Raw genomic sequence first — 13,816 nt, 5'->3', positions numbered from 1 at the left:
GTCAATGTCATGAGACAAAGTGTATGTGAACTGCTGTATGGAAAGTGAATTTGCTCTGTAAATCTTCACCCAAATCACAATTAAAAAAAAAAAATTTAAAGGTCAAACAAACAAACAAGAAATGTTCAATAAATTCATCTAAGCACATACCCAAAACCAAACCCAATGCCACTGACTCGATTACTACTCATAGTGACCTGACAGGGAAGAACAGAACCGCCCCAAAGGGTTTCTAAGGCTGTAATCTCTACCAAAGCAAAGTACCCAATTTTTTCCTGTACGCAGCTGGTGGGTTCAAACCTTTTGGTTAGTAGTTGAATGTTTCAACAACTGAGCCACCAGATTCCTTAGCAGACAGATGTGCATTATTCACAATAATCAAAGGTTGGAAACAACCCAAGTGTCCATCAGCTAATGAATGGATAAACAAAATGTGGTATGTAAGTACAATGAGAATAGCTAAATGTATAGAAACAAAAGGCAGGTTTGTGATTACCAGGGCTGGGGAAGGTCAGAATGGAAAGTTATTGCTTAATGGGTACAGAGTTTCTGTGTGGAGTGACGAAAAGCTTTGGAAACAAATAATGGGTGATGGTTCCACAACACTGTGAGTGTGATTAGTATTACTGAATTGTACACCTGCTGATAAGTACTTCATACTGGTTTTCTGGGTCATGCTTTCTTCCAGGAAAAAAAAAAAAAACCAACCACAAACCCACAAAACTCAATCTGATCCTTGTAAATATAACAATACACACACTAAAATACCTTATCCATTTAAAAATTTACTTCAACAAAATCTACTTTTAAAAATAGCTAATTAGTATCATGAGAGAGGAATAAATAAATAAATAAATAATAAAAAGGCAAATTTATTCCAATAGAGGACATCCTCTCCCACAAAGTAATTAAATTCAAAGTAAACCATACTCAGTTACTGCTATTATTATTTTGGCACTGAGTAAAACATAAAACTCTTGTTAATGTGTCTTGCAAAGATAAGACTTTCTTACCCTTCCAATTTCTTTAATTCTACTATTGTTTTCTCTACTTCTAGTTTACAAAGTCAAAGCTATCTTACTGTACTGGAATATGAACAGTTTTTGGCACCTAAATTCAGACACCTAGAATTACCAAGAATTTTTGTGGACTACATAGCAATAGTTAACTGTTCCCAAGGCTCTAAATTTTGGCAATCTCACTAAATAGGACAACCAAAAGAAAATGCTCCTCAAAGTTTCCCTAGGTCTTTGATGTTCTAGGCAGTGATTTTGTAAACTGATAGATCTAGAGTCCCAAATCATTCAAGAAATCAAAAGCACCTCATTAAGTATTTCATCTATCATACAAAGCGATCTCATCTTCTCCACTGGGCCATAGTTTAAATCTTGTGGGCAAGATCTAGCAGATGATTAAACAAACAATCTCACTGTTAACAATTTAACAGTTTTTATATTCTCCCACCAATCCTTTCATTTTAATTATTTTAAAAAGCAGCCGGCTCATACAATCATTCTTTTCCAAAGTCTCTTTTTCCAATGCAGTGCCATCTTGGCTCCCATTTAAGTGATATAGTATCCAGTTATAGCTGATCTAAACATGTTAGGCAAGAATCTTACTCATTTTAGGTATTTTTATTTAAATAGTTAAAATCTACATATATAATACTTTTAGGAAATATGTATTTTCAGACTTTGAAATTTCTATAATTAGAAACACTCAATAACTATCAGTATCTGTTTATTTATTCAAACATTTGCTGAGGGTCTGTTATGAGCCAGGCACTGTTCTAGGCAATGAAGACAGAACAATGAATGAGACAAAACCTTGGCTTCATGGAGCTTCCATTATGTGGGGAATCTCTTGGTGCTGTAGGTGGTTAAATTATGTCCCTAAAAAGGTAAGCTGGCATCCCAATTCCTGGTACTTGTGAATGTGACTTTATTTGGAAATAGGGTCTTTGCTGCTGTAATCAAATAAAGATGAGGTCAGCCTGAAATAAAGTTGGTCCTAAATCCAATGACTGGCGTTCTTATAAGGAGAGAGAGACAAAGATACACAAGAAAACACCATGTGAAGACAGAGACAGAGTCTGGAGTGCAGTGCTGCATCTACAAACCAAGGAATATTAAGATTGCCAGTAACCACCAGAAGCTAGATGACAAGCATGGAACAGATTCTCCCTCATAGCCTCCAGAAGGAACTTGGCCACACTGACACTTTAATTTCAGACTTCTAGCCTTCAGATTTCTTGACTGCTGCTTCCATGGATGTTGACTGTAGATCAAAGTAGAATGAAATAACTGATTTCATTCAGTAATGAAGAAATCAAATGACATGCAAATCTATTGCAAAAGATCTCATCAAAGTTTTAAAAAGCAAAAATGTCACTTGCATGACTAAGGTACATTTGATCCAAGCCATGGTCTTCTCAATCATCTCAGATGCACTGCATAGTAAAAAAGGACAACAGAAGAACTGATGTGTTTAATATATGTTGCTGACAAAGAATACTGACTACATCATCGAGTGCCAAGAATGAATAAATGAATCCTAGAAAAAATACAGTCAGAATGTTCTTTAGAAGTAAGGACAGCAAAACCTCGACTTGCTTACTTTGGACACGTCATCAAAGAAAGACCAACTGCTAGAAAAGGTCATCATGTTTGATAAAGCAGAGGGTCAACGAAAGAGAAGGAAACCCTCAACTGATACAATAGCTGCAATAATGGACACAAACGTACCAATGATCGTGAAGATGGTGCAGAACTAGGCAGTTTTCTTCTGTTACATATAAGGTCGCCATGAGTTGGAACCAACCTGACAACAACAGCCTTCAGAACTGTGAAAGAATAAATCTTTTTTAAGCCACGCAGTCTGTTACAGCAGCTCTGGGAAAATACACTTGGTAGCTAAGATCTTTTACATGCTTGGTCATTATATACTTATTTTCAGATATTCTTAGGTGCCAGAATCACTTCCAACTCATAAGGACCCTACATACAATAGAACAAAACACTGCCAGTCCCACAACATTCTCACAACTGTTGCCGCACTTACACCCATCATTGCAACCACTGTGTCAATCCATTGTTAAAGTGAGAATATAATTGGAACTTTCAACAAACTATTCATGAGTGCCACCACTTTTTAATTTTTTCAAACATCCTGAACTGATTCTTCTCTTAGATTTTAAATGAAAATTACAAGTTTGAGTCATAAAGTAAAAATTTATCTTCTTAACAATGTCAATTTTGGCATACGATTTCACCTTCTTATATCCCATTCACGGAAATTCTCCAAAGTCTGTTTTGTGTGTGTGTGTGTGTGTGTGTGTGTGTGTGGTGGTGGTGGTGGTGGTGGCAGTGTCAACACTTGTTAAGTACATGTATGTGTCACTTAATGTCCATGAAATGTTTTCAAAATAGAATGTTGTATGATTTGGATTGTGTGAATACCCTATTACATATAGTATATGTTTTTATATATTCAACACACACACATCAAAGTAACCCCCTTCCCAAACTGCTTCCTTAATGCCCTGAGCCTCAAAGCTTGCAAACTTGCACCTGCAATTGGCTGGGTTTGGGTATGAGGCACTCCCCAAGCAGCCCCTGGGGGACCCTATTTGGAATAGGAAGCCCCAAGGTCAAAGCAGAGTTTCCATAGCCCAGCATTTCTCCAGGGCTGGCTGCGGTCACAGTGGCTGGAGGGCTACACCACAGTGGAAAACTCAACATTGGCTCCTCCTCCTGGCAACCTTCCAAGAAAGCCCCTCCTTCCCAGCCCATGGATGTTATAATAAACATTCGTTCATCCCAGGAGTTCAAACTTTGAAGGGGAGAAGGGAAAGTAAAGACAAACAATAAGCGCACATACCAACAAGCAGAAATTAAGTATAAGTCATGATCAGTGTTATGAAGAAAGTAAACTCAGAGCTGTGACAAAGACTACAACAAATAAATTGCAACTCAGATATACATGTAGGTTGCCTTTAAGACACATTGACATTTCCTGAGATGGTTTTTAACATCAAAGTGAATCAAATTGAGAAAAGGGGTGTTTTATATATTTTTAATAATAATCACTTTAATATTAAAATAATTGAATTTAAAATTATTATTAAATATACTTATATCCCCCCCCCCATTGCTGTTGCATTGATTATGACTCATAGTGACCCCATGTGTTACAGAGTAGGATTACTCTACAGAGTTTTCCTGGCTGTGATCTCCATGCAGGCAGATCATGAGGCCTTTCTTCCCCAGTGCTGCTGGGTAGATTTGAGTGATACTGCCTCCGAAACCCAAGGAGGGGTTGCTATGAGTTGGGTCCAACTTGACGGCACATAACAACAATAAACTTAATGCTAGTGGCGAAGAGCAAATTGTTTGTATTAAATACATATTTAATGTGAAAGTAGAAAATATTTATATACTAAATTAGAAAAAAGTAAATGATTTAATATTAAAATTCTTTAAATTATTATTTTAGTAATTATGCCAAAGCAGTAGGTATAAACAAGGACTCTTCCCCAGGGCAAAGCAGGCCGTATTAGTAGATCATATCACATCAAATGTAAAGAGTCAAAATTTCAAGAGCTGTTTTATAGTCCCAAATGGATTAAATGACAAGCAATACTTAAATAATCTAAATTATAATCCTGACCATATAAACCAAATAAATCTCTCATTAAATTTAAAGATCTAATTACCTCATACATACCCCAAACCAACTTCAGGTACGTTATAAACCTAAATATGAAAAAGCAAACCAAAAAAGCTTTGAAAAGATAAACTCCTTTAAAAAAGGAGACACTAGTCATAAAATAAAAGAATGATAAACATATCTACCTTAAAATTAAAACTTCTGTTGATCCTCTTGAATGTTCATCCCATTAAATGGTTAAAGATATTTACAATACATATAGGCAATGAAGGATTCACAATCAGAAAACATAACACTAGAAAAAGACATGCATTTCAAACAAAAACGGGGCAAAAAATTTCAAAGATATTTCATGAAAGATAAAATCCTAACAGACAATACATGAATACTCATTAGTAATCAAGCAACTAGAAATTAAAAATATATATATATATAATATGGTTTTCAAAATAATTGAACATAAATTATTACATACTACTACTACATGTCCATCAGAAAGGCTAGAATTTTAAAATCTAAAACCAAGCATTAATGAGGATGCACTTTTTAGCATGAGTGGTTGTATTTCACTATAAAGAAAAAAGTAGTGGGAAAATTCCTGAAGTCTATTTGTAACTTAGAAATCTGAAGTAAGTACTCAATAGCTGCAAAGTAGTTTTAAAGTAGGTAATATATGTAAAGTATATCAAGTTTTGATAACTAGATTTTGAAAATACGATGAAATTCCCAAAACTTGTTATATATTAAATTACTCATATTGTGTAAGAAAAAGCATAATGGATGCATGTGAGATTAAATATAAAAGTCCTAATTTCAGATAATTTTAAAAATTTTTGCATTGCTGTATGGGTATTCATAGCAAGGCTTGATACAAGGAAAAAATTATGTTATTAGTACATCAATTTAATTAATGAAATGTTTATTGACTCCAAAAGCTGCTAAAAAGACAAATTTTAAACTCTGTCATTAACAAAATATAAACGTTTTTAAGTTTCTTTTTAAAAGGGTATGTTTGTAATTTTTAAAAAAGGACTAAAATCAGTACTTGAGAAATATAGTGTATGAAGTTTGGCAAGACATCTTTTAACTTCACATTAGGCAAAGCAATGTTTTTAAAAAACTGTTAGGGGACCTGGAGTCAGCACTGACTTACGGCGATCCTATGTGTAACAGAAGGCAACACTGTCTGGTCCTGGACCATCCTCACAATTGTTGCTATGTTTGAGCCCACTATTGCAGCCGCTATATCAATCCATCTTGTTGAGGGTCTTCCTCTTTTGTGCTGACCCTCTACTTTACCAAGCATGAGGCCCTTCTCCAGGGACTGGCCTTTCTGATGACATGCCCAAAGTCTGTAAAACCAAGTCCCGCCCTGCTCACTTCTATGGAGCACTCTGGTCGTACTTCCTCCAAGACAGATTTGTTCATTCTCCTAGCAGTCCATAGGATAGTCAATATTCTTCATCAACACCATAATTCAAAGGCAACAATCCTTCTTCAGTCTTCCTTATTCATTGTCAAGCCTTCACATAACAATAAAGGTGATTAAAAACACATTGTACATCTTCACTTTTTACCACTTTAATGAGGTCTTTTGAAGCAAATTTGCCCAGTGCAAATGTCTGATTTCTTGACTGCTGTTTCCATGGGTGTTGATTGTGGATCCAAGTAAAATGAAATTCTCGACAACTTCAGTCTTTTCTCCATTTATCATGATGTTGCTTATTGGTCCAGTTGTGAGGATCAAGACATCTTTAAATCCACATTAGGTAAAGCAATGTTTTTTAAAAGGTTAAACCACTTCAATGAGAAAACACTGTTTTCAACTTGTGAGTGGCTGTCAGCAGGAATCTGAGAGTCCACTCTGTAATTTCATAAAGCTATAAAAACCAAAACACTACAGTACAACTAAACATTGGTTATGGATTGTGTCCCCCTACAAAATATATGCTGTAAATCCTAATCCGTATACATGGTTACCAGAAGGAAGAATGGACAATCTACTTCCCCAGAAATACTGTTTCAGAAACCAAAGGAGGGGTCACTATGAGTTGAACCAAGTCAAGGCAGTGATTTTTTTTTTTTAATATACATGGTTACAAGGAACTCTGGTGGTACAGTGCCTAAGGCATTTGACTGCTAACCAGAAGGTTGGTGGTTCAAACCCACCAGCCACTCTGCAGAAGGAAGATGACACAATCCACTTCCCTTCCACTGCCTGGGAAACCCAATGGGGGTTGCTATGAGTCATGTTCGACTCCATGGCAGTGAGTTTGGTTTGGTTTATACGTGGTTACAATCCCTTTTGGGAATAGGGGTTTCTTTGTTACGTTAATGATCAGTGTAGGGAGTATCTCAGTCTTTTGAGATTTAAAAGAGCAGATTAAGCAAGCTTCAAGGAAACAGATGGGGAAGATAGATGCCACACCACTTGAAATGACCAAGGAACCAAGGATCTGAATTTGAGAAGAGATAAGAACCTTCCCCCACAGTCCACAAGCCTTCCGCTAGAGTCAGCATCCTGAATTGAGACTTACAGCCTCCTAAACTGTGAGAAAATAAATTCCTGCCATAGAAGCACTAAATAAATAAGACAACACCCATCTGCTAAAAAGAAAGAAAGAAAGAAATTTAAAATAATTTAAAAACAAAGTCAAGCAAAAACTGGACTATTTAAAAGGCATCATGGGGAAAATCTTTAATCATTCCTAAATACTATCATGCGTTCTGAAGTACCGTTCTTGGAGAAGTTCAAGTGTTTGAATGAGGCAATGTTTAACACAGAAGAGAGAAAAGTTTTGGAATAGACTTGGTAATTGTTTAAAGCCTACAATTCAATGATTTTAAATGGAGAGTTGCACAACCATCATTAAAATTCAATTGCAGAACATCTTACACTACTCTTGTGTAGCTGGCAGGTATTTATTTTGTAGGAAGGGGCTCCAAAACTACTCAGGAAACACCAAGGTCACTAAGATGTACCATATTTGGCTAGATCAAGCCCTTCCTATGTGATGGTGTACAGCTCTGAAACATAAAGATTCCCTACCCAAGTATAAGATTTTTATCAACAGCATTGCTATTAAAAAGATCTAGAGGATCCAGAGGATCCAAAAAATATTGTTAAATACGTTTGACATCGTGAAATCATTCTCCTGTCAGTTAAAAATTGTTTTATGGATATAGAAAATTTTCTTCCTAATTCTGAACTTTAACAGTTTTGTCCCTACCAGGCTTTTCAGTCCATAACTCTACCAAACGTGCTGGGGAAATTACCTTGTATTTTGCTTTCCTCTCCCAAGTCTCCCAAACTGTTGTGAGATTTCATTCAAGACCAAGGTGCTAAAGTTTTCTTCCTGGTTACCCAGCGGAGCAAAACCCCAGCACGTGTGAACACAAACAAAACCAACATTGATGGTGGCGACGCTAAATACTATGGGTATGACCATTCCCCCTCACACCCAGAAACCCCTTCCCCAGCGAGGCTCCAAGGGATCAGTCTGTTCACACTAACCATTAAGATCTACCTTTTGAGCCGGGGTCCAGGATCAGGCTTGACCCCTCCCTTCATTACGTTTCTAGAAATAGGGTAGTCGAGGCAGCCTCAAACATTTTTAACATATACCTACAGAGACGCCTGCACAACAAGCTTTGAGAAGGGTTCAGGTTTAACAGGCAAATACCATTTCTCAGACAGATGGGATGTGATCTGTTCGATGGTACCAATGACAATGTGAGATCGTCTGAATCGCAGAGCAAATCCAAAGTTTTGGCACAGTACTTACAGTTCACCTGAGGAAAATCTCAACTAATTGAGATTAAGAACGTGAAAAATGGGTGCCACGGAATCAACAAAACAGCACTAAACTCAACATGAGAGGAAACATTCTTTGAATACCCAAGCCTTATTTTCTGGTAAGACGACAGAATCACGGAATTTCGGAGTTGGAAGACACGTATCTCTGTGTTCTCTGGCCACTTCTCTGACTTCGGGACCGCCCCGCCCGCCCCGCATTCGGCCCTGTACTTCCCCGGATTTAAGGCGCGGACCTTCAGGGTGCCTGCCAGCAAGCCCCGGTGAGGCCCTAGCCCGGCCAGCGACACCGGAGCCAGAAGGCAAGGAAGGAAGCGGCCTAAAAGAAGACCACGGAGGGAGGAGGGAGTGAGAGAGGAGGCCGCGCGGGCCGAGAGCCGGGCGCAGCCACTAGCAGGCGTCTGGTTCGGTTTTCCCACCCCGAAGCTCGCCCCAGCGCACCTTTGGCGAGGGCTACGGTGGAGTTCTCCGTGTCGATGGTGTAGAGGATGCCCTCGTAGCGGATCTCCGCCTTGGAGATGAGGCTGATCTTGCTGCCGATGTAAGGGGTTCCCCCGCTCATGGCGCCGCTGCTGCCGCCGCCTCCGGTCGGGATCGCTCGCAGAGAGGCAGATCCCACGACCTCGTTGCCGCTCTGCACGCCCGTTTGTCCGCTAGCTCTTTCGGCGCCTACAGCAGCCGCCTCAGACTCAACATGGCGGCAGCGCCGGCTCCGCTACCCTCCCCCAGCCTCCCGCCTTCGAGCATCGGCGCGGTAGCGGCAGCAGCGGCGGCGGCGGCTGCGCGGGGCATGCTGGGGCTGGACTGGCGAGGCCGTGCTCTCGCGAGACTCAGCCTCAGGGCCGGGCGGCTCCGGACTCGGCTGTACTGTCTGGGCAGCCGGTAACTCGGCTTAGTTTGGCTTGCTCTACCGCGTTCCTGCTTATGGTGCAAGAAAGAAACTTCGGGAGAAAGATGACAGGCCTTCGGGCTCCAGGACACCTCTGGCTAGAGTGGAGGAGCGCGCGGCTCTCTCCTAATCTTGACCAGGCTTCTGCCATTTCCAGACGCGTCGTGCCTTGTCAGTAGCTCCCATGTCTTTGCAAATTAGACTCCCTGAAAGTTGCCCACCCGCCTCCAAACTACTGCCTGGGGAACTAACTGTTAGGCATAATTTAAAACTCGGTCCATTTCAGTTGAGGCGATTCCAACCCTCGTGAAACTCTCATAGCTCTATTATAACTTCTATCTCCTTATTATCCATCCAATCAGAGACTTACCCTGGGCTGCTTTTGGAAACTAGTACGGTGTCCCAAGGACTCAAGCCTTACACTTCTGTGATCAGACCCAAGTATTTTCTGCAGCTTTTTATCAGTTCTCTAAACCCCAGATTCATATAAAGAAAAACCTACCCAATCTTTCCAGTTGGATGTATATTTAACATCTTAAGCTTTACATATCTAAAAACATAAACCCATTGCCCCCTCCACTCAATTCCGACTCACAGCGCCTATAGGACAGAGTAGAATTGCCCCATAGGGTTTCCAAAGCTGTAATCCAAAGCAGACTGCCACATCTTTCTCCCACAGTTATGTAGGCTTCCTAGACATATCCAGACAACTTGTGGGATTGTTTTACTGGGTTAAAAGGCTTGGGACCATAGTCTTGTGGGACGGCTTAGTTGATTGGCATAACATAGTTCACAAAGATAATGTTCATCCTAGAGTGGTGAGAATGTCTGAGGTCTTAAAAGCTGGCAAACAACCATCTACAATACAGCTATTGGTCTCTGTTCATATACAGCAAAAGAGAATGAAAGTAATCAAAGGCTCAAAGAAGAAACTAGTTCACATAAACCACAGCATTCTCTAACCTGATGCTGAAGAACTAGATGGTGTCCAAATACCATATCTGACAGTTCTGACCACAAGGTCTTGGATAGAATGGGAGAAAAATTTAGAACAAAACGCAAAACTAAATTTTTAAGTTTTTTAAAATACATTTTATTGAAATACAATTTATGTACAGTGAAATACACAAAACTAAAGTGACATGGGTCAATGCATTTTTTTTTTTTTGCAGTGTTCCCTCCCCTCCCCTCCCACCCCTAGCGACCAACAAAGAAAGTTTCCCTCCGTGTAGACCTTTCCTTGACCCTCCAAACAAGGAACTAATACTGTATTTGTCCTTCTGTGATGGACTTATTTCACTCAGCATAATGTCGTCCAAGTTCATCCATATGATGCAGTATTTTGCAGACACTACATTATTCTTTAGTGTTGCATGTTGTTGTTGTTGTTAGGTGCCATCGAGTTGTTTCCTACTCATAGCGACCCTATGCACAGCAGAACGAAACACTGTCCGATCCCGCGCCAGCTCCATGATCCCTGCTGTACTTGAGCCCATCATTGCAGCCACCATGTCACGCAGTGCTGCATAGCATTCCATTATGTGTATGTAGCATAGTTTGGGCATCCACTCTTCCACTAATGGGCACATAGGTTGTTTCCATCTTTTTGCTATTGTAAATAGTGCTGCGATGAACATGAGTGTGCATATATCTGTTCCTGTCCTGGCTCTCACCTCCCTAGGATATATACCTAGTAATGGGATAGCTGGGTCAAATGGTATCTTCAATTCCAGCTTTCTAAGGAGTTGCATATTGCTTTCCACTGTGGTTGTATCACTTCATACTCCCACCAGCAGTGTATAAGAGTCCCGATCTCTCCATATCCCTGCCAGTATTTGTTATTTTCTGTCTCGTTGAACCTTGCCATCAGTGCTGGGGTGAGACGGTATCTCATTGTTGTTTTGATTTACATATCTCTGATGTCCAATGATTGTGAGCATTTTTTCATATATTAGCTGACCACCTGAATATCCTCCTTGGTGAAGTGTCTATTCATGTCTTCTGCCCATTTTTCAATTGGATTGTTAATTCCTTTGGTGTTGAGGCATTGGAGTTTTCTATAAATCTTGGAGGTAAGTCCCTTGCCAGATATGTAATTATGGGCAAATATGAATTTGTTGCTGTCGTTTTTGTTATGTGCTTTTTTGTGGTGTCGATTTCTTTGTTCTGTATAATTTTCTATGCTGAGCTCATTTTGTTTATGAATCGTGTTATCACTTCCTTAGTTGCTATTGTTTTAGTATTTGCTGAATATTTATGCTGGTCCTCTATTTTGATGTGAAGGTTTATAATTTTTCTTTGAGGTTACCCTTGATTTACAGTTTTCTTCTCAAGTTTAGAACAGTCCGTTCCATCTTGTAGTTGTCTTGACTTCCCTACCATCTAGAAGTTCTGTAACGACACAGTTTTTTCCCTCTTTTTGCTTTGTAGTTGTTCTCATTTGTCAATTGATGTCTCTGGTTCCCAGTTTACAATATTGTAGGTTTATTTACTTTGGATACTTCCACAGCTGGATTGGTTTCTGGGTTATATCATCATCTATGTTAATGGTCAGTTGTTGGCTGTTGTTGCTTCTCTGTCCAAAGGACTTCCTTTAGCATCTCTTGTAAGGTTGGTCTGGTTTTAACAAATTCCCTTAATTTCTGCTTATCTGGAAATGTCCTAATTTCACCATCATATTTGAGGGACAATTTTGCTGGGTACATAATTCTTGGTTGGAAATTTTTCTCTTTCAGGGTTTTATATACACCATCCCATTGTCTTCCCACCTGCATGGTTTCTGCTGAGAAATCTGAGCTTAGTCTTATTGCTTGCCTACCCTTGTAGGTAAATTTTTGTTTTTCCTGTGCTGCTCTCATGATTCTTTCTTTGTCTTTGGTTTTGATGAGTTTGATGATGATGTGTCTTGGTGATTTTCTTTTGGGGTCTAACCTGTTTGGGGTTTGCTGGACTTCCTGAATAGAGATATTCTCATCTTTCATCATACCAGGAAAATTCTCTTCCAACAAATCTTCGACAATTTTCTCTGTGATTTTATTTATCTTTTTCTGTTCTGGAAGAACCTTAGGCTTTTTTCATTTTGTTTTGATCTTTTTTCTGATTTTCTCTTTCCAGAGAAGTGTTCAGGTATTTGCCTTCAATCTTCCTAATTCTGTTTTCCATTAATTCAGTTCTGCTCCTTTGCCCATTCAATGTGTTATCTATTTCTGAAAATTTAGTATTAATCTGGGTTTCTATCTGTAGATTTTGTATCATTTCTAATTTTTCATTTACTTTGTCATTTTGTTCCTGTATTTTCTTTCTAAATTGTCCTAGGGTTTTCTCTGTGTTTCCCTTGATCTGTCTCTCAATTTGTTGAAGAGTCCTAAATATATTTTTTTTGAATTCCTTATCAGGGAGTTCCAAAGCTGCATCTTCTTCAGGGATGTGTTTTGGATTTGTATCCTGGTCTCTTGCTTCTCCTGCTTTATCTTGCTTCTTTGTGTGGACTGTGATGCTCTGTTGTGTCTGAGGCATTGTGATGTTTTTGTGTTTATATTTAATTGGTGATTGTATGTTGGAGTGACTTGCCCATGATTTTCGTTTTGTTTTTATGTTATCTACACAACCAGGGTCTTGTGCTGTGCTCCTCTATTCACTAGTTGACAGAACTTATACACTCACCACTTGTCTCCTTTCATGTTGTCAGCCTCTCATATGTCCCTGCCAACCTCTGCAAACAGCCTATTCTTAGGTCCCTGGAATTTGAATGAGAATGCTGTCACTTTAAATATCCAAAATGGCTACTGCATGTAAATATCAAAATGGCTGCATCCTCCGTACAGCGGAAAGTCAACAGCTCCCTCCTTGCTGTTTCCCTTACTAGTCATAGGCCACTAGCGGAGTAATCCCTGCAGTGACCAGGGCTGATCTTTAGGTCAATTCTCAGGTCCCAACACCACTTGATTCTCAGGTCCCAACACCACTTGAAATATTCAGGCTGTTCGTCCCGTCAGAGTAGCTGACAGTCCGCAGCTCTGACTGTCTCTGTACTTACTGTTTTCATTCAGGTTTTTCCACTAGTTGATGCCTAATCCACTTCTGTATAGTTCCTTTCAAAGCTCAGGGCTCTGGGATTATCTTCTGTATCTCTGTCAATTGGTTTTACTTTTCTGTGTTGAAGAGAGTCTGTGTCACTTGTCTGCCTTTTCCTCCATTTTACCAGAAGTCCAAAACTCAAATTCTTAAAATAGACTAGCCTTATTAGATTGACAGAGACTAGAGGAACCTCCGAGTCTATTGCCCTAAGATAACCCTCGAGCTTGGGTTTGAAGCTATTTCTGTAGGTCACGCAAAAACGGCAAGGAGGCCACATGTTCTGACCTCCTCTAACCCTACAAGAGGAAGACAGGATTACCAGCAATAACCCAAGGCCTATTCCTGCCAGGCCAGACATGCTGCCTCCC

General features: G+C 39.6%; 1 protein-coding gene across 1 annotated transcript in view; it reads right to left on the bottom strand.

Moving 5' to 3' along the window:
• Positions 1-9,044, bottom strand: part of LSM14A (LSM14A mRNA processing body assembly factor) — a 35,605-nt gene extending 26,561 nt beyond the window's left edge. The window contains exon 1 of the mRNA XM_007957952.1: positions 8,924-9,044. Within this exon, the coding sequence (XP_007956143.1) occupies positions 8,924-9,044 (121 nt within the window). The remainder of the gene's footprint in view (positions 1-8,923) is intronic.
• Between the last annotated feature and the right edge of the window lie 4,772 nt (positions 9,045-13,816).

The sequence above is a fragment of the Orycteropus afer genome, unplaced genomic scaffold, assembly GCF_000298275.1.
Source record: "Orycteropus afer afer isolate SDZICR_OR568_19922 unplaced genomic scaffold, OryAfe1.0 scaffold00827, whole genome shotgun sequence".
NCBI classification, from domain to species: Eukaryota; Metazoa; Chordata; class Mammalia; order Tubulidentata; family Orycteropodidae; genus Orycteropus; species Orycteropus afer.
Note: the sequence above shows the minus strand (reverse complement) of the source record. Positions and strands in the feature narration are given on the sequence as shown.